This window comes from Enhydra lutris, unplaced genomic scaffold (genome assembly GCF_002288905.1).
Source record: "Enhydra lutris kenyoni isolate GAN:26980312 unplaced genomic scaffold, ASM228890v2 scaffoldscaffold25, whole genome shotgun sequence".
NCBI classification, from domain to species: domain Eukaryota; kingdom Metazoa; phylum Chordata; class Mammalia; order Carnivora; family Mustelidae; genus Enhydra; species Enhydra lutris.
In genome coordinates this window covers 17,755,521-17,777,283 of record NW_019154109.1, presented here as the reverse complement: position 1 = coordinate 17,777,283, position 21,763 = coordinate 17,755,521, and the positions used below count along the sequence as shown (strand labels likewise).

Here is a 21,763-nt window from a genome sequence, read left to right as displayed (position 1 = left end):
TAAGAAACAATAAAGTCCAAAGTCCCTAGCCATTAATCCAAGAACATATTAAATGAGAGGGTTTTTGTTTTTTGTTTTTGTTTTAAGATTTTTCATTTATTTGAGAGAGAGAGACAGAGCGAGAGAGGGAGCACAAGCAGGGGGAGTGGGAAAGGGAGAAGCAGGCTTCCCCGAGCATGGGCTCGATCCCTGGAGCCTGGGATCATGACCTGAGCCGAAGGCAGACACTTAATGACTGAGCAACCCAGGCACCCCTTAAATGAGAGTTTTAAGCAGGTAGCAACCAGATGAGATCTGTATTTGTAGAAGGTAATGTTGGCTACAGTATGGAAAACCAATCAAAGGAACTGAAGACTGAAGGCAGGAAACTGGTTAGGAAGCCGCTGGGAGCAGTCTAGAGGAAGAGAGAGGATAGGATGGTCTCTGTTGAGTATAATTTGGAGAAAACTTTCAAGCAAAAATAATTGGGGGGGGGGGACCTTCCTCTCCACAAAATATACCAGAAGTACATACCTATCAATAAGAATTTACTTTAAAAGGATTCATGTCTTACCGTAAGTCTAGTTCTTTTGTCCGAAGAAAATTTAAAATGGGTGCAAATGCTGCTGGATCTCGATCAATAAATATCTATAAAAGAAGAATTATTTTTTTAAGAATTGCTTTATTTTCAAATTAAAAATAAACTAACATAAATATGTGTAATACAAACTTAGGGAACAAACACTAAATTATTTAAATACTGTATTTACTTGATTCCACTTTTAAATTTGAGTATTTCTAAAGTTGGAATGCAATTTTAACTCTGTGCATGTAATGTAGTACTGTCTCCCCACCCCAAAAACCTATTATTATATTGATAATATTTTAATTTGTAGGAAAAATGGCATGAATTTATTGGTATCTTTGGTAAAAGTGACACCCGAGGGAGAATTTTTATCTGACATTTACTAGAATTCAGTAAATATTTCAAGAACATCATGCACACGTAACACCTTCTTATATTAATTATTGGTGACATAATTTGTGATTCATATGTGAATCATTCAAACAACAATGTACTTTTGTAAGACAGGGGTAATCAAGGAAAGTAAAAACTGCACACTGCTGTCAAATAGAGAGGGGCACCTGGGTAGCTCAGTTACTCATTTGCCTTTGGCCCAAATCATAATCTCAGGGTTCTGGGACTGAGCCCAGTGGGACTCCCTGCTCAGCGGGGAGTCTGCTTCTCCCTCTGTCCCTGCCCCACCCCAACTCCTGCTCCAGTGCACTCTTTTCTTTCTCTCTCTCAAATAAAATCTTAAAATAAAAACTGGAAAAGAATACTATTCTCCTAACACCTTTAATCCTATTATCCCAATTTCTTCAAAAGCTAGGGATGGGGGATGATGACAAAAAACATTTCTTAAAACACAGTATACATACCAAGAAAATAAAATGCTTTAGAAAATATGAGATATATAATTGATAACTTTCTACAGGAATGTATACCAATGCTATTTTGGATCATAAAACTGAACACCTCTTAAAGCTTAGGTTAGTCAGCTAGACAGGGGAATGGTAGCTTACAGTAAAGCTCTTAATACTATAATTATGTTTATACAATGAATGAGGCTGTTCTAACTTCATAAATTCTTGCTTTTGTTTTCATTAGAACCAATGAGAAGCTGGAGAAACACCGCAGATCAGATGTAGAGAATCTTAACTGTTATCTTTTCTATAATCTCATATGGACAAACCTGCTTTTGCTGTCTCATTTCATATGCAAATCCCATCACAGCAAATAAATACCTCTGGCCAGTTTGTTGCCTCCATTCAGAAAGCTTTTTTTTTTTTTTTTAATGAGTACTAGCCATTTATTTTATATACAATGCTGCACACATTGTAACTGCTTTTTAAATGTATAAACCAGTATTTTTATACTAAAACCTAATAGTTCTTTCCTTCCCTCATTTCTTCATTGCTGTACAAGTTCTTCAGGTTATTCTCCAACAAACAGAAATTGCAGGACTTCACTAATTAACAAATCTTAGCATCCTAACTCAGTATCAAAATATTTTAGTATTTATATTCACCTATTTATTGTTAAAGTTTTAATTACTGATTAAAAAAAGTACTTCCACGGGCGCCTGGGTGGCTCAGAGGGTTAAGCCTCTGCCTTCGGCTCAGGTCTTGATCTCAGGGTCCTAGGATCGAGCCCCCATCGTGCTCTCTGCTCAGTGGGAACCTGCTTCCCCCCTTCTCTCTGCCTGCCTCTCTGCCTACTTGTGATCTCTCTCTGTGTGTCAAATAAATAAATAAAATCTTTAAAAAAAATAAAATAAAAAAATAAAAGTACTTCTCTGGACAATGTAAGCTCATATCCTCACGTCCCTCTAACCACATATACTTAAGTTGTTATATTCACTATTCCATTTAGAGTTCCTGTCTATTAACTATAGAAAAACTATATACAACAAGAAATTAAACTTTTTAAGTACATATATGTCACTTTCATTTAGCGGTTATTACAAGATTAGCTTTTCTGTCTGTTTTCTTAGAGTCACTATATAATAAGGGTCAAACATTGCAAGCATTAGTTGATTCAATTTAGAAACATGTATCAACATATTACACTCACAGCACCAGTTTCATCTCGAAGTGTTGAAATTCTTCCACTCAGCAAACTAGAAGACATGAATAAGCCAGAGTTAGTTCTTAAAATCTGACTATGAATAAAATGTACTAATTATTTATAAAATATCAAAGACCAATACAAATGAATCATCCTATCTCCAAAGTAAAATAAAAAATTTTTAATTCTATTTTAAGAGTTTAGATTTTTTTATCCAAGAAATAAAAACATTAACCAGGAAAAGGGAGTTTTTTTTTTATTATTTTAATGATCAAGTTCTATAAAAATGGTATTAAAGAATTACATGAAATACCTGGAAAAAAAAGAATCTGGAATCCACATAAGAGTTTGTCTTGAGGTACTAAATCTGAAATTAAAAATTATCTGTTATTGTGAATAAGGACATGATTTGAAATTTCAATATTCGCTAACCTGCTTTAATATGCTGGCTAATAATTTACAACTTGTTACACAGCTATAGCTATATCAATATTGTACATTCATTATTTTAAAATTTCTCCACTTTCAATTCAGAGTTAAGATTATTCAAAGAGCTCTCAACAAAATCAAATAATTAGCTCACTGACATATACTGCTTCTTAAAACCCTACTTTCCAGCATGCCCATCTGAAGAATCAACAAGTCCATCACAACAAATCCGAACTTCTCAACTTAACATTCAAAATTATCTTTGGGTCCTGTTTCATCTTTCCAACACGAATGTCGTCCCATCTAATAAGACAATACTTCAATACCCTAGACAATTCGTGCTTCTTACCATTTCAGTATCTTCACCTCCATCCATTTTTTTTTTTAAGATTTTATTTATTTATTTGACAGACAGAGATCACAAGTAGGCAGAGAGGCAGGCAGAGAGAGAGGAGGAAGCAGACTCCCCGCGGAGCAGAGAGACCAATGTGGGGCTGGATCCCAGGACCCTGAGATCATGACCTGAGCTAAAGGCAGAAGTTTTAACCACTGAACCACCCAGGCGCCCCTCCATCCATTTTCTTGACACCACTCAGATGGTACCTTCTCCTTAAAGGCTTTTCCAAATATTCTATCCTATATTATCTTTTTGAGCTTTTGTCGCATTCATTCATTCAAAAACTGCTCAGTAAGTAGCTCACTGTTCTGAGGTGAACTGCCATTTGATCAAGTCCAAGTTGTCTCAGTAGCACCAGTTCTGGGGGGACTTTATCCCAGTCTACTGCAGCCAACTACCTGTTGCTGTTGCCATTGTGTGTGCTCACACAGAAGAGAGCCTAAGAGACAGCTTTGTTCCTCCACATTCATTATCTAACACTATTATCACTGCTTTAAAGCAGTCCCGGTGCCCATTAACCAGATTAAGAGAGGATCCAAGCAGTTTATTCAAGAAACCATGGCAAATTTTCCTAAATGTGTATCTTATCTTAAGAGAAACTGAGGAACAGATTACAACAGTCAAAGGAAACTGACTAGGCCAAATAAATAAAAGCCAAGTCCAGTAAATGGCAAACTGAAGGATACAAGGATCCACTGCCCAAATTTAAAAAAAAAAAATGATAATAATATTAAATCACTGTATTCTGGAGGGTATCACATTAATTCTAAATAAGGTCATTATAATTTATGATCTTTCACATTTACTGATTATTCAGCAAATTATCTGCCAGGTAACTCAGATTCTGTGTTACTTAGAAAATTACACAGGTCTGCTTAAAGTTGTATTAGCAATTTCAATTAAAATCAGCAGTTTGGGGTAGGTTTAACAATTCGAAAACTCTGGGCAAAGGGACTGGATCCTCACCCCACGAATTTCTTTCTTTTTTCAAACAAGAGGAAGACAAATGGGAAAAACACACACAAAAAAACAAAAAACAAAAAAACCCAGAGACGTTTAAAACTAAGATCCAGATATGACTTCATAAAAATGACATTTAAAGTTACATATGACAACATAATTTTCTGCAATATATTTGAAAGCCTTTTCTAATTTTTTTTTATTATCTCATACCCACAATGTGCCAAGAAAATGCCATATAAAAGATGTGGTATACATATACAATGAACTATTACTCAGCCATCAGAAAAATGAAATCTTACCATTTGCAACGACACGGATGGAACTAGAGGGTATTATATGCTAAGCTAAGTAAGTCACTTCTCTCATGAGGCCTCAAATCATACCCATTCATAACAGAATTAATCACAAATTGAGTCATATTAGGTTTCTTTCACTTCTTTAGGGTTTTTTTTGGTAAATAATGTTAATTCTAAATGAAACCTCATCTTCTCTATTTCCTGAATCACCCATTACATGTAAAATAAATCATAAAAATCATTGCTCATTTTTGTAATTCCATTGAGTATTTCCAGTTTCACATCCTGGGGTGGGGGGGGCGCGGGCACAGGGAAGACACAACAGTAACAACAACACACATCTTAACCTGTAACATATGCTTCTCTGCTCACAGTACACTCTCCTTTTGAGTTTTACTCTCTATGCCACAGGTGGTTCTCCCAGTGGCAATTCCTCAACTTTAATGACAATGAAATCGGGATTTTTTTTTTCCTTTACAATGATTTAAGTGATTGTGTTAATATGTTATGTACAACATATACAGATGCCTTCTGAATCCCTTCTAGCCCTAAAACACTCCCAAGAGTCCATGATACAAAGTAACTCAAGAAAATATTCTCAGAATGCCTGGAGCTGGATGTTCTATTTTTCTATAGGTCATGTTATTATTTATTTCATAAACTGTGTCATGTTAGCAAATTTAAAGTTCATGGTATTTTTACTTAATTTTCATTCCTATCTAACAACTTTCATCTTTTCTAAATTGTTCAATCTAATAATACATTTACCTTATTTAGTATTCTTTGCTAATAGAAGGAAAACCTTAGATCCTATTATGATCTTGTTCTATACACAGTTAAAAAAAAATAAAATGTTCCAGCTCCAAGATGGCTGCCTTTTATGATTTAAAAAATGTAAACTGAACTCTACTCTCATTAACAAGAATTCACTCGTTCAACCACCCACTTTCAATATACAGCAAATAGCAACATATTTAATTTTTATCATACTAGCGTTATGTCCTTTAGAATGCCTGAAAAAAGATGTCCACAATCTCTAGCAATTAGGAACCAGGGCCGGAATTTTAAATGACTCTAGTGCTACTCCTCAGTATTAACATACACTCTAGGCCAACTCTTGTGGAATAGTTGGCCCATTTTTTGCATCCGGAAGTTACCAAACATGCAAAATTTTCATGTGATTTTAGGGAAAAAATCCATTTCTTACATTAGGAGACATAAATGTTCTCCAAAAGACCGGTATCTATATAACACAATAATGTAGTATCTTATCTTACACTGTTTAACAGTTTTGTTTCCGGAAGTGAGGGAAAAGAACAGGGAAAGAATGAAGAATTACTGTTCCTTGTGCTGAATTTTCTAGCACACTTAGAAAATGATTAAATGTTTAGGATTAAAACATGATACATTTTATTCCTACGGCCCACACTGCTGCTGTTTTGCATTTTAAGAAATATTAGTTAAGTTTTACATGTTGAAACCCTTTCACATTCTCGAGCATTTCATCGTTCATCTCCTACCAAGCTTTAAACTCAACCACCCCTTCTTTCCAACAGAGCTGGCAAAGTCCCATTTCTGAGAAGAGTGACTCATAAACCATAGCAAATCCACCAAAAATGATCCTTCCCCACCCCAACAAGCTTAATAAAAGGCATAGACACGGACTGGAAAGCAGAGAGAGGATAAAGAGGTTTCAGTCTGTCTACTCTGTGCCACTGTGCCAATATCCAAGGCTTTCCAGAACTGTTAAAACTGCAGTTCCTGGACCCACTGCCCTGCAAGTTGAACAGATCGTCCAAAGCCATGCACCCAGAAACTGAAAATAAACAACAACGTACTGCCCATCTACTGCACCCCATCCACCGAAATCCTGAGATTACAAACCCTCCTTAATTAGGAGGGGAAAAGAGCAATGCACTCCTCACCCGAGCCAACCGACCCCCCGTTGCCCGGGGAGAAGGCGGGTTCATCTGCAAGAGCCAAACCACGAGGCCAGGCTTCTACAAAATAAATTCCTCAAATACACTGTAAGGTGAGGTTAGGAAGGCCTTTTAATGTTCCTCTTAGGCCGATAGCTCAGAAAGGGGGAGGGACTAGGATGGCATTCTAGGAAGGCGGACTCGGGCACATGGGCCCGGCTCGCGCTCATTCCAGAGGCCCTGCAGCCGCTCCTCCCGGAGCCCAGACTTCAGCTTGAGTCCCGCCGACATTCCTCCCGCCGGGAGGGCCCCCCGCGTGCCCCACCTGGCTCGGCTCCCCTCTTCGCCCCTGTCCCCGCGACACCCGGCCCCCGTCGGCCCCCTGCAGGCCGCCCGCGGCATCCCGGCCCGGAGCCCCTTCTCCTCCGACTCACCTGGTCCCCCCCACGTTCAGCTGCACGATCTCGCCGCTGCCGGCCGCCGCCGCGGCAAAGCCGCCGCAGTGCCCTCCCGCCATCTCCGGCGTTTCGGGGCGCGCACGCCGCCCGCCCTCCCCGGCCGGGGCCGTCGAGCCCGCAGCGGGAGCCCGAGGCGGCGGCGGCGGAGGCGGCGGCGGCGGAGGCTGTGGCTGGGCCAGCGGGGCGGTGGCGGCGGCCGGAGGGCGGGAGGTGCGCGGAGCCTCCCCCACCTTCCCCGCGGCCGGACCGAGCTCCCTCGCCGCCGCCTCTTCCCCTCCGCTCCCGCAGCGCGGGAGGGCGGCCCGGCCTCCGCCTCTCGCGGCCTCCAGGCCGCAGGGCCGGCCCGGACCTCTCCTAGCGCTCAGCCGCCGCCGCCACCGCCACCGCCACGGCGGCCGCCGCAGCCCGCCTGGGAGAAGGGGTCGCCGCTGGGGACAAAATACCGCAGCGCTCGCCCTTCGCCCGCCGCGGCCGCTAAGGAGGTGGAGGAGGAGGAAGGAAGGGCCGGGGAGGAGCTTCCCAGCCCCGCGGAGCCGGCGCGAAGGGAGGTGAGGGAATGCGCTCCTGGCCCGCCGCCCGCTCGGGCGGGATTCCGAGTCTTTCCTCCTCCCCGCGCGCTCCCGGCCTGTTCCCTTTCACATGTAAGGTTTTCTGCCACCCGGAGTCGGATTCCCCGGTTTGGGGGCAAGTCTGGGCAGCCTGCCCTTAAGCAACTTTATTTATTGTCTCCTTTCTCCACACGGATTTGGGAGGTGAAGGAAGTTTCCCGAGAGCTAGTGGACGATGCCTGAACGTCGAAGGTGTCCGTGCTGTGAACATTCGGGGATTTTATAACTTGTTTACAGCGTTTACCGCAGCAAGTTCGTTACGGTATTACCCTCTTCAGTCTCCACGCTGGTCCCCCGAGCAGTTTTGTTTTTTGTTTTGTTAAGCAGGGAAGGAAACAAAAGGACACCAACAAACAACCCTTAGACAGGAGGGCAGTGTGTTTCTGGAATACGGTAAGCGTTCAGTGGTAGTCACACCCAAATGCACACTTAAAAAAAAAGTGTTTGCTTTAAATAGTGTATATATTGGAAGCCCAAAACTTAGTGGCTACTGAAGTGTATTTTTTTTAAATCTTAACACAAAGGGGGTACCCGGCTGGCTCAGTCCGAAGAACATCGCAGATCTTGATCTGGGAGCTTTGAGTTCAAGCCCCACCTTGGGAACAGAGATTACTTAAAAATAGAATCTTAAAAATAAAATTTTTTTAAAAATATTTTATTTATTTATTTGACATCACAACTAGGCAGAGAGGCAGGCAGCGGAGGAAGCCGGCTCCCCACTGAGCAGAGAGCCCGATGGGGCTTGATTCCAGGACTCTGGGATCATGACCTGAACAGAAGGCAGAGGCTTAACCCGCTGAGCCACCCAGGCTCCCCCAAAATAAAATCTTAACACTATAACACTTCCTATTAGCGAACAAAGTCAGTGCAGTATGTTTCAAAGTTTATTAATCCGTGGTACTAAATTCTGTTAAAAGGAAATAGTCCCAATATGGAGTCTTTTTTGCTAAGCCCCATCAAGACTAAATGCCTAACCTGTGGGGGCCTTGTTGGGTTAGTGGGAAAAATATGGTTGTTGGTTCTTGCCATCCCGTTCCTGGGACCTGCGTTAGAGCCCCAAATTAGGTGTGGAGATTACTTAAAAATAAAATCTTAGGGGCGCCTGGGGGGCTCAGTGGATTAAGCCTCTGCCTTCGGCTCAGGTCATGATCCCAGAGGCCTGGAATCGAGTCCAGCATCCGGCTCTCTGCTCAGCGGGGAGCCTGCTTCTCCTCATCTCTCTCTGTCTGTCTCTCTGCCTACTTGTGATCTCTCTCTCTGTCAAATAAATAAATAAAATCTTTAAAAAATAATAATAATGGTAAAATAAAATCTTAAAAAAAAAATAAAAAAACCTTAATGCCTAACCTAATTGCAGATTCAGCCTCTCCTGGGAGTGGAAATTTAAACCAATTAGTCTGGAATTTCCAGATCAGCATTAGTGAGGTAACCTGCCAGATAAGGCCTCTGTCCTCCCCTGAGGGAAGGTAACCTTGCCTGAAATAATTTAGTCTTTTAACCTCCCACTCCTACCTTCCTTTTGCCTCGAAAGACGTTTCATTTTGTACCACTCTAAGGAGCTGCCCAATTCCTGAATTACTGAATAAAGCCAATTAGATCTGCAATTTTACTCAGTTGGATTTTGTTTAACAGTTCTTAGCATGAATTGTGGGGTTTTTTAATAGTTTTACCATTAAGAATTCAAACGGAAGACCTACTTGATGTTATGATTTTATTTTCATTGTCATAATTTTTTAAGAACACTGCTGAAAAATATACCAGTGATATGACTTTATCCAAATTTGATTTAAAAGAGGATAGCACAGCTTATAATATTACCTCAGTTAATGATGATGTTAATAATAATAGCTATTTTGTCTTGTTAAAAAACAAAATTCAACTGAGTAGATTTGAAGATCTAGTTGGCTTTATTAAACAATTCATGAATCGGGCAGCGTCCCATCTAGCAAGTAGAGGGGAGACTCTGAGGATTTTTACAAAATGGAGGGTTTTTATAGGAAGGAAAGTGGGCAAGCAAATTAGTAGCAAAAGAAAAGATTGTTTCAGGCAAGATCATCATCCTTTACAAGGAGGGATAGGGGGTCTTATTGATATTACCTCATCTTGGGGCACTTGGGTGGCTCAGTGGGTTAAAGCCTCTGCCTTCAGCTCAGGCCATGATCCCAGGGTCCTGGGAAGGAGCCCCGCATCGGGCTCTCTGCTCAGCGGGGATCCTGCTTCCTCTCTCTCTCTCTGCCTGCCTCTCTGCCTACTTGTGATCTCTGTCTGTCAAATAGAGAAATAAAATCTTAAAAAAAAAAAAAAATTACCTCATCTTTTTGAGGGATGGAGAAGACCCATGTAACAAATTATTTTATTGGTACCGGTTAGAAAATTCCTGAATGGCTGGTTAAAACTTACGTTTCTGGGGGAGGACAGCACTGCTGTCAGGTCAGGTGCCACCTGGCACTTAGCTTTGGCCTAAGTGGTATCATTTTGGGCCTATGGTCTTGTTTTTAACAGGATTTATTAAGGATTTATCACATGCTAGATGGTTTAGATATTTCTTGTCATTTTTTTTCTTCACATCTATTATTACCACTATTTTACAAATTTAAAAAAAAACCTGAGACTTAAAATGATCAGGAAACTTGCTTAAAATTACATAGCCAGCAAGTGGCATGGCAGGAATTTGCAGTTTAATTTCAGGACCTCTCTGCAGTGTATACCTTAAACCTTCACTTTATACTGAGAAGATGAGTAACTGTTCCAATTAAAAGAGCAGGAAATTAAGACTTGCTCGTATTTTAAACAGTGTTAGCTGTCCTTGCTCTAACCCGTAATGTCTGCTCCTACCAGAATCTGAAACTCTGCATTCAAAGTTGCAAGATAGAAATTAGGTGCCCAAAAAAGGCCGCTTAATTTTTCCTAGGCCCATACCTTGGAAGAATGTAAAAAAGATCACTTACTAACAGATTTTTGCCTTTAAGGAATTCAAGAGGCAATGTGGAGTTAAAATAAGGCTCGTGCTAGTATGATTTATAATAAGAAATAGATATTTGGCCTTCATCCTCTGTTCTGGGACAGAACTCCTAAAACCATTATAAATTCCTAAATGATGAGAACAATAAGCATTTCTTAAGTTATGATAATGAGTGACTTCTGGAAAGCACTTAGATAACCTAAGGTTAGGGGCTGGTTCCTCAAAGACCCAACCCTGTGATTAGTGGGTTCGAACTTTTAGTCCCACCACCCCCAACTCCCACCTCCAGGAAGAATCAATTACCAATTATCAATGATTTAATCAATGAAGCCTTTGTAAAACCCCGAAGAGACAGGGCTGAGACAGCTTCCAGGTTGGTGAACATGTGAAGATTCAGGGGTATTGGCACTCTCTGAGAGAGCATGGAATCTCCGTAGCCTTTTCCCATATCTTGCTCTTTGAATCTATTCCACTGAATATTCCTGAGGTATATCCTTTTGTAATACATCCATGATCTAGGGAGTAAATGGGTTTCCTGAGTTGTGTGAGCTGCTCTAACAAATGAATCAAAGCCAAGGAGAGGTTTGCAGGAACCTGTGATTTGTGACCACCAGTCAGAAGCACAGAGAGCAACCTTACTTTGCAACTGGTGTCTCAAGTCCAAAGAGTAAGTTGGGGGACCCTCTGACCTATAGCTGGTCAGTTAGAAGCACAGTTAAGAACCTATGCTTGTGATCAGCATCTGAAGTAGAGGACACTCTTGTAGGACTGAACTCTTATTAATCTATGGAGTCCGAGTAGATAGTGTCAGAAGTGAATTGAATTGTAGAGCTGCGCCCCCTCCCCTACTGGTGTCCAGAGAATTGCTTGATGGTGGCAGGTAAACCCCTCCTTTCCCCACAGTGGGATTGTGTGCAGAATCCCTTAGTAGGTATTCAAGTATTCAGTGTATTCAAGTGAGATGTAGAGTAGGCAGTTGTAGGAGGATAGTTGGAAGACTATCCAGGCAGGCAGGGGCAAGGGACCCGTCCTGAGAGAAAACTACCCTTAAAAGGAAAAGCATCCCATCCTGTTATTCTACACCACATGGAAGGAGCCTGCCACCCTTTCCCATATGAACAACTATCTGATTGGTAGATGAGCACATGGCCAAAACCTGATTGGATGACAGGCAGGTGGAAAGTTAATCAGATTAAAGCAGCCTGCCAACAAGCCCATAAAACACCTAGATTTAAATACCAAAGTGGCAACCCTCTCAGGTCCCCTCCCTCTTCCAGGAGCTTTGTACTGTCTCCCAATAAACTGCTTTGCTGCCAACCACTCTATGTCTGGTCTACCTCTTCATTCTTCAAAGCTGCATGACCAAGAACTATGGGCACTGAAGGAAAAGAAATCCCAAAACATATTTGTATATAAAAGCTGGAAGTTTGGAAGAGAGATTCAAACTGAAAATACTTTTAATCTTTGCCAAAATAAAACTTAGGGATTAGCAATAGTGATATGGCTGGTAGAGACATGGAACTGACTAAGATCGTGAGGGGGAGAGTGTAGAATGAGACAAGAATAGGGATCAGGAGAGAGAGCCCTTGACTATCTAATTTGGGAGACTGGGAGAGGAAGAAGATCCAGCCAAGAAAAACAGGAATTCTGACAAGATGGAGGAAAACCAAGGGATTAGGGGGTCCAGTGAGATAATGTGTCAAATAAAATATCTGAGAATGGACCACTGGATTTAGTAACATGAAGGAAATTGGTGACCACCTAAGTAAGGATAGTTCTAGTGCAGCAGTGGGAGAAAGAGCGTGATTAGTGGGGTTTTGCTATAAAGAAAAGTAAAGAAATGGACAGGCAGGGGAAGTAAGGTCAAAAGAAGGCTTTGTAAAGATGGTAAAAGAAATAATTATATACTGATGGAAACCATTTAGTAGAGAGCAAAAACTGGTAATTCAAGAGAGGTGGAAGATAGTTATTACAGTTATGTCTTTATGTAGATGAAAAAAGACCATATCTAGCCAACATGTAAAGATAAACTGAGCCACAAGGATAGATAATTTGCCCAGTGTTTGCTGTTGTCATTGTTATTACCATTGTCTTTTGACCCACCCCGGGTGTAGATACACCCATTATTTGGGTATGTCTCAAATGGTATACTCTGTGTATCAAAGGTCATAACCATAGGCATGAGATTACTAACCTCCCACAGAATTGTCAATATCTAAAGGCAAACCATAAAAAAAGGAAAGTACTCAGAGGTTCATTGGATCTCATCCCTCAAACCTGATCAAAAAAACCACATTTCTAATCTGATAGCAAACTCATCAAAGAAGTTATAGTTTAAGGGGAAGATGTAAGGACAATAATCTGGAAAGACTGGTGTCTGGTCCTAATGCCATCTCCCCTCCAAGCCCATGGTATGACGATTATGGGAAAGAAAATAACGTACAGTTGAGAAGGAAGCAAGAGAGCCAGTGTCCATAGGGGAGAGCCTGCTTTTAGCCTGTGCCAGGAATATTTAGAAAAGAGAGTGAGGGTAAAGGGAATTTTACTTTTGAGGGACCATAAATTCCAAAGCTCACATTGGAAAGGTTGTGTGCTGGGGGAGAAGACTAGAGAATGAAAAACCTAAGTCCTGAATTTTTGTGCGCAACAGTATAAAATGGGAAAATTGGCATGAACAGATTGGTCCTGAGGTTCCCTTAGGCAGATTGTGGTGGTGATTCAGAGAAGGTTTTGTCTAATTTGGGGGTGGGGATGATGGCAAAGGCCTTTGCCTGAAGCAAAGAAAGTTCAATGAACACTCACAGAAAACTATTAAGGCCTGAGATGATCTCATACACCACCTATCAGCATTCAGTCTCCTGCTATCTTCTTCCCATGTTCATTCCTACCTCTCTACTCCATTCCAGGTACACTGGCCACCTTGTTATTATTCCAAAATGTCAGATATGCTCCAGCTTCAGGGTTTTACACCTTGCTTTTCCCTCTGCTTATGAAGTTTTTCCTGAGATAGAAAAAGGGCTCACTTCTTCAGAACTCTGCTCAAATATCACCTTAACAGAGAGATGTTTGTTCTTCTAAGACAACAAGAGAAACAGAATCATAACAAATATACTTAATTAATGCAAAAGAAGGTATAAAAATAGTAAAGCAAGATAGAAATAGAAAACAATTAGAAAGATGGTAGATTTAAACCAAGCCGTATCAATAATCACATTAAATGTAAATGGTCTAAACACACCAATTAAGGTAAGGTTCATCAGACTGGATAAAAAAGCAAAACCAGGCGCTTGGGTGGCTCAGTGGGTTAAACCTCTGCCTTCGGCTCAGGTCATGGTCCCAGGGTCCTGGGATCGAGCCCCACATCGGGCTCTCTGCTTGGCAGGGAGCCTACTTCCCCCTCTCTCTCTGCCTGCCTCTCTGACTACTTGTGATCTCTCCCTCTCTCTCTGTCAAATAAATAAATAAAATAAAATAAAATAAAAAGCAAAACCTAACTGTAGACCACCTAAAAGAGAAGCTTTTAAAGTATAAGTTCGCAAATAAGTTAAAAGTAAAAGAATGAGAGAAAGATGAAAGATGAGTTATATGCAATGGACTGAGTGTGTCCCCTACCAAAATCATATGCTAAAATGCTAAAACTCCAGGCATCTGGGTACCTAAGTGGGTTGGGCCTCTGTCTTTGGCTCAGGTTGTGATCTTGGGGTCCTGGGATCAGCCGTGCATCAGGCTCTCTGCTTGGTGGGGAGCCTGCATCCCCCTCCCCCTCTGCCTGCCTCTCTACTTGTGATCTCTCTCTCTGTCAAATAAATAAATAAAATCTTAAAAAAAAAAAAAAGAGTAATATATGCACAATGAGGTTCAGTTTTCCCCAAGAATGCAAGGTGTCTTTGTGTGTCAGAGCTCCCATTCATCTATTTTATAAGGATCCCAGTCATTGGATTTATGGCCCACTCTAAATCCAGGATGATTTCATTTCAGGATTCTCTAACTTAATTACATCTGTATAAATCCTATTTCAAATAAATTCACATTCACAGTTTCAGAGATTAGGAGTTGGGCATATATTTTGGGGACCACCATTCCACTCACTATTTACATGTTCTTATAAAAACTGTTACACAGGGCGCCTGGGTGGCTCAGTGGGTTAAGCCGCTGCCTTCGGCTCGGGTCATGATCTCAGGGTCCTGGGATTGAGTCCCACATCGGGCTCTCAGCTCAGCGGGGAGCCTGCTTCCCTCTCCCTCTCTCTCTGCCTGCCTCTCTGCCTACTTGTGATCTCTGTCAAATAAATAAATAAAACCTTTAAAAAAAAAACTGTCACACAAATATTTATATCAACTTTATTTGTAACAGCCAAAGGTAGAAACAATCCAACTATTGATCATCAGGTGAAAGGCTAAACAAATTCCATTCCTTATAGTGAAAGGCTTCTCAACCATAAAAAGGAGTGAACAACAAAACAAAAAACCTAGATGAGTGTAAAAATAATTAAATGAATGTTAATATAACTGTAAATACTGTGTGATTACATTTATGTAAAATTCTAGAATATATAAACCGGTCTTTAGTCATAGAAAGTGGGCAGATCAGTGTCTGGGCATGAGAAATGGAAAAGTATTTGGTGGGGGGAATTACCAAGGGGTACAAGGAAACTTTCTGAGTGATAATTATGTTCATTATTTTGATTGGGGTGATGATTTTCTGGATGTACATGTCCAGCCCAAACTTAGTAAGTTGTATACTTTAGTAAGTGCATTTTATTGCATTTTTAAATGCAATAAATACGTTGTCAAATACATTGTCAAAAATAATGTTTCCTTGTGGATCCTGCAACACCTTGTCATCTGTGGTAACTCCTGGAAATAATGCTAAGCCACTTTCACACTCCTTATATTTTTTTCCTTTTTCTTTTTTCCTATGTGCTATGCGACACTTAAATGAGGGACTGCATCACATGGGCTCCCTTCCCTCTGACTTGCAATTCGTGTTAGCCAATGGGAGGTGCTACCAAGAGATTCAGGACACAGGGAAACTGTGGCCAGGGGATTTATTTTTCCCTGTTTCTCCACAGTTCTGAAAGTGTTTGCATCTTAGATGGTCACACTTCATGTAAGTTATCCCTCCTTCAGAGGTCTAGCTCTGATTAGGACCCTTGTAAATCATGTCTTCCCTTAAAACAGGTAAAGTGGTTCCTGTTGTTCCTACTCCATGTGTATTTTACCACCATTTCCCGGATCCCTGAAATCTACTCACTCCTCTCTAAAGGGTACCTTTATTTAACACTCTTTAATTAATATCTTTCCATCCTCCTCGTCCCCTCTCTTTCTCTCATACAATACACACACACACACACACACACACACACACCCTTCCTAAGATAAAACAAGATGTTCTCAGGGATAATACTCCTAACAGTGATAATATAATCTGCTAAAATTTCCCAGATCTGCAATGGAAGATTCCACAATTACTAGGCAGAACTGTTTCAATTCTCCTTTATCTTCTTATTTCTCAACCAGTCATTGGTAAACTGTGGCTCAAAGGTCAAATCTGACTCATTATCTGTCTTTGTAAATAAGATTTTATGGAAACATAGTTTTATGGAGACACAGCCAGGTCTGTGGCTATTTTCACACCACAATGGCAGAGGTGAGTAGTCTTGACAGAGACCATGTGGCCTTTGAAACTATGATATTTGCTATCTAACCTTTCTTAGAGAAAGTTTCTTAACGTAGGCCATGCCCAGTGCCTACTGATGCTTAGTAGATCAGGCCATTATTGTAACTTTCCAAAGAACAGAGCAATCTTCACCTTTAGACAAATAACTGGCAGAAGATTTGAGATTAGTTTTGTTTTGTTTTGTTTCTTTTTTCCCTGCTATCAAATTTTTAGGCAGGACTATCTTCCCACATTGTCACCATAAGCAGAAAGTCAACAATATAATGATTTTCTTTCATGTTATCCAAAGGAAACTGGGTTGTTGGAACCCAGAGCTTGGATTGTCCTTCCCATTTACCCCTGATGTCATGCAACCTTAAATCAGAAATGTGGGTTAGTTACTGAAAATGAAATACGAGACCTCATAAAGTTTGAAACCTAAATACAACCAGATATAAATGTGATTCTTATTTATACAAAATTGTGTACCAACAGTTCTGTAAAGTGTAGGAAGAACTAAAACAGATGACTTTGGCTACACTACCATTTCTATTTTGGAACAAGTTCTCTGATGATAATATTGATTAATATATTCAGTAGAGTACTTTTAAAAATCTTGTATTATTAATGAGTAAAAGCCTCTCATAACCATTAGTCAATATATATTGAATTCTCATTAAAAGTTAATAAATCATTATATAAAGTTCATTGAAAACTATAAATCCAAATCCCATCCCATTATCACCAGGTTTGAAAGAAATGGGAATTAATCAGAGCAATTCTTCATGTGTTCAAATTGAAATATTATGCCCCATGGTTTAGTTTGTTCTTACAAAAGCACAAAATATAGAAACATTTCCTCTGTAATTGATACTGTCCATCTACTTTCAGAGGGATGACATCTTATTTCTTATCTGTTCAACCCCAACAGCTTACAACATAGGGATGATACATTCTCTTTTTATCTCTGGTAGTTGGTTCATTAGAGAACATTATTAAAGGCTTTGCCATCCAGCCATACATCCTGTCATATTTAGTCTTCAACATAGTTTACATACAAGCTCATTTCTTTACCTCGATGTCTACTGAATCTGGCTACTGACTTTTAAAGACCGAGGATTCAATAGGGATTAAAATATCCAACCATTTGTCCTGAGTGAGGGGATAATAAGCTCATTACCAGCATTATTATAGGGAATGATGCTCCATCAGAGTCATTACTAAGTTAACTCTTCAGAAATTTTTTTGCCTTCCCAAGCTGATTTCCAGACATAGCTAACTTCTGGGCAGGTGGCCATAACCTGTTTTCCATTATACTCAGACAGCTGTTTTAGCAACATATCATTTTGATTTATGGTCACACTGAGTGCAGATCTCTGGTGTTCACATCTCCTTTATACATTGATGGTAATTCTCTTTTGTTGTCTAAAAAATACCCAGGTGGTAAGCATGGGCTACATAGTGTGAATAGAGTAATAGCTATAACTGATTACCTGTAAATTGAGTCATTAGGGTGTTGTGTTTCTTCTTTTCCCCAAATTATGCCAGTGGTGTTAGATAGAGCTTCCAGAATACCAGAAATATAATCTTCATTCCCTGGAGAAAATGAGTCCTAAGTGTTTTTCAAAACACTGGATATCAGTCAGCCCCAAATCTTCATCACAAGAAATATATCTAGATGAGCCAAAGTGATAGACAATTTACTGATACAAACATTTGTCTGACCATTTCTTTGGAATATGATTCTTTTTTTTTTTAATTTTTTTTTTAATTTTATTTATTTGACAGAGAGAGATCACAAGTAGGCAGAGAGGCAGGCAGAAAGAGGAGGAAGCAGGCTCACTGCTGAGCAGAGAGCCCGATGTGGGGCTCAATCCCAGAACCCTGAGATCATGACCTGAGCCGAAGGCAGAGGCTTAACCCACTGAGCCACCCAGGTGCCCCTGGAATATGATTCTTAATACAGAATAGAAACAGTTCTCCAGTTCCATGATTTTTCATTTTTAGGAAGGCAAGGTATGAGAACACCACAATCATTTTGGTTGAATTGTTATAAAATACTGCAGTAGTCACCCAATTCATATTTTTTAATTGACGTATAAGTTGACATTTAATCTAGTAAAAGGCAGGAAAGGGGGAAACAGAACAACAGCAATAATAACAAAATGACAACTAAACAACAAAAAATAATTTTCTAGAAAACAGCAAGCAAAATCGTATGGTTGAGTCTAACCATGCCAATAATTGCATTAAATATAAATAGTCTAATACCTCAATTATAAGACAGAGATTATCAGATTCTATTTTTATTTTTTTAAAGATTTCATTTATTTATTTGACCAATAGAGATCACAGGTAGGCAGAGAGGCAGGCAGAGAGATTGGAAGGGTAGCACGCTCCCTGCTGAGCAGAGAGCCTGATGTGGAACTCGATCCCATGACCCTGGGATCACGACCTGAGCTGAAGGTAGAGGCTTTAACCCACTGAGCCACCCAGGTGCCTAGATTCTATTTTTAAAAATCAAGACCCAAGTGTATGCTGTCTATAAGAAGTCCACTCAAATAAAAACATACAAGTAAAATAAAAATAAAGAGATGTAAAAGACACACCATGTGTGTCAGTTACTAATTTGTAGCCCCAAATTTATGCTTCATTATCTCATTCACAAAAATAGATCTGGACCCCATATATATATATATATATATATATTTTTTTTTTTTCCCCCTTTGTGAGCTGGCATAGAACTAAATTTTGTTAATAGTGGGCACTAGAGAGACATTGCAGTATAAAGGAGCAGGTTCCCAGAAAGCCCACCTTCTTTCCCCCCCTCTTAGCCAGTGCATTTCCTCCAGTGCAGAATGCCTACAGGGTACAGCTTTCTACAATATTTGGCTGCTCCTGGATATTTCACTAGCTCTTGACTCAGACCACCATATGACCTGGGCTGCCAGTTTTTTCCTTAGGTTTTCTCTACCTCTGACTTTCAGTAATCCCTGCATGCCTGAATTTAAGAGGGAGCCTCTGTCCATTCTCTTTCTTGTCCCTTTCCCAACAGTGGATTGGTGTTGGTTATCACTCCTGATGGGCTTGTGGTAAAGGCAAGGGATTCTTGTTTGCCTTGGTTTATCCTCAGTCTTACACTAATCTTATACTCCTGGACCATGGGAATGGGACTTTCTTCCTGTGAAAGGTCTTTAACAGGAAAGAGTTTCCTGGTCATTCCCCCCAATCTCTACCCCTGTTCATTGGCTTTTGCCTTGTTACTGTGAAAGATCTTGAGCCTAAGGGGATCTCCTATTTCCTTGCAAGGCAAAGGGCCCTTGCTTCAACCTTACCCCCCAGAATTGGTTTATTTGCTCCTGTGTGCCTTTACTACTCATGCAAAAACACTTCATTTCTAACACTTCTGGTCACCAAATACATGTGTGGGGGATTTCCACACAAACAATTCTCTATGACATCAGCTGGGTGTCCTACAATCTAACTTAACTCTGACACCAGCTACCTGAAGAGTGTCAGTCCCCACAGGTTAAGGACTCAGTCTTACAAGACTGTCCCCCTCCTTCAGATATTAATCACATGTAGCAGTTCCCTAGGTTACCCACAACTTCTGTCCAACTTGGCCATAAATCAGCTGTCCCTATAATCCCTTCCTTGAATTAAATTAATTGGCTAGATCAGCTCACAGAACTTAGAGAAACACTTACACTTACTAATTTATTAAAGGACATGATAAAAGATATGGATGAACAGCCAGTTAAAGGGATACATAGGGTAAGTCTGGAAGAGTACTGATCACAACAGGAGCATCTGTCTCTGTGGGGTTGGCGTACATCACCTCCCTCGTATCTGCATATGTTTGCCAACCTGGAAGATCTCTGGGATTTTTATGGAGGCTTTATCATGAAGCTTTGAATAATATTTAATTCTATTGCTAGCCCCTCTCCCTCCTCAAGAGATTGTGGGATGGGGCTAAAAATTCAAAGTTTCTATTCATGGCTTGGTCTTTCTGGTGACCACCCTTATTTGGAAACCATCTAAAAGCCCACCCAGAGTCCTCTCATTATAACAAAAGACACTCCTATGACCCAAGAACTTATAAGGGTTTCCAGCCTCTGTGTCAGAAATTAGGGGCAGATACACACACACACACACACACACACACACACACACGCACACACACATATATACATATGCATATACATATACATACATATATATGCATATTTATATATGTGTGTGTGTGTATATATATATATATATTTTTTTTTTTTCCTATTGTCTCACACATGGTGATTGTCTGGAGTGGGTGGTTTTGGGATTGGAAGAGGGTGGTAAAAAGGAAAAATAGGTAAATAGGTTAAAAGTCATATTATAAGGGTCTTATATGCCAAACTGGAGATTTTGACATAGTATTATAGACTGAGGCAATCATTAAAAGATTTTTAAATAGGAGTGCATGCATGGCTCAGTTGGGCGATTGTCTTTGAGAAAAGATTGGTTGGGAGAGAGATTGGTGGTAGTAGGTGTGTTGCTAGGAGTCTGTTACACTGTATCAGGTAAGAAATGGAGGCATGGGGGCTCCTGGGTGGCTCAGTGGGTTGAGCCTCTGCCTTGGGCTCAGGTCATGATCTCAGGGTCCTGGGATCGAGCCCCACATCAGGCTCTCTGCTCAGCGGGGAGACTGCTTCCCCCTCTCCCTCTACCTGCCTCTCTGCCTACTTGTGATCTCTCTTTGTGTCAAATAAATAAATAAAATCTTTAAAAAAAAAAAAAATGAAATGGAGGCATGACCCAGGACAGTGCCAGTGGATGAACCTTAAGAGGACATCCTGTCAGTATTTGAACTTTGTCCTTTTTTGTAGACTCAAACATCTGTTTCTGTGAAGCAATTTAACTAGTACTCTGAGACAAACTCAGTGGAATTCAATGCTTATATAGGACTAATTATGAGGTAGCATATGGTTGCTTCTGATTATTTTTTTAAAATCTTTACCATATATTTGATGAAGGTTCTGCAAACAGTCACTACTGTTGAGCCAACACTCATTTGGCTAAATATGAACATAGTGCATGTAGTTTTAGACACCTGGACCTTTTCCCTCCCCTTTCCATATTAGTGCCTCTCTTTTTTGTGCATTGGTCAGTATTTTTTACAGCAGTACAACATAATATCTAATCAAATTTCTGTGATACCCCAGGGGCTAGCCCTCAAGTAAGGAAAAGGAGCCCTTTCCAAATTAAAACAAGCCATTCATATTTAGTGAGGAGGGAAAGGAAACTGTTCCAAATTAAGAACACCAGGAACTTCATGGCTATCACATTTAAAACTAAACTTTCTAAATTCTCTTTAATTTTAGAAAAGTATTTCTTAGTTGAGAGACTAAAAGCCCAAAATGCATCTTAAAAGCAACTTGAAATTGGAATCATTTTTATGAAACAAATGTTGTAATGAATTAAAT

General features: G+C 40.2%; 1 protein-coding gene across 2 annotated transcripts in view; it reads right to left on the bottom strand.

Moving 5' to 3' along the window:
* Positions 1–7,180, bottom strand: part of LOC111151120 (potassium channel tetramerization domain containing 3) — a 51,422-nt gene extending 44,242 nt beyond the window's left edge. For both annotated transcript variants that reach the window (XM_022508905.1, XM_022508906.1), the window contains exons 1-4: positions 7,050–7,180; positions 2,925–2,978; positions 2,618–2,663; positions 554–627 (exon numbers count right to left, since the gene is read on the bottom strand). In XM_022508905.1, coding sequence (XP_022364613.1) covers positions 554–627; positions 2,618–2,663; positions 2,925–2,978; positions 7,050–7,132 — 257 coding nt within the window. In that variant the 5' untranslated portion in view covers positions 7,133–7,180. The remainder of the gene's footprint in view (positions 1–553; positions 628–2,617; positions 2,664–2,924; positions 2,979–7,049) is intronic.
* Positions 7,181–21,763: the final 14,583 nt, after the last annotated feature.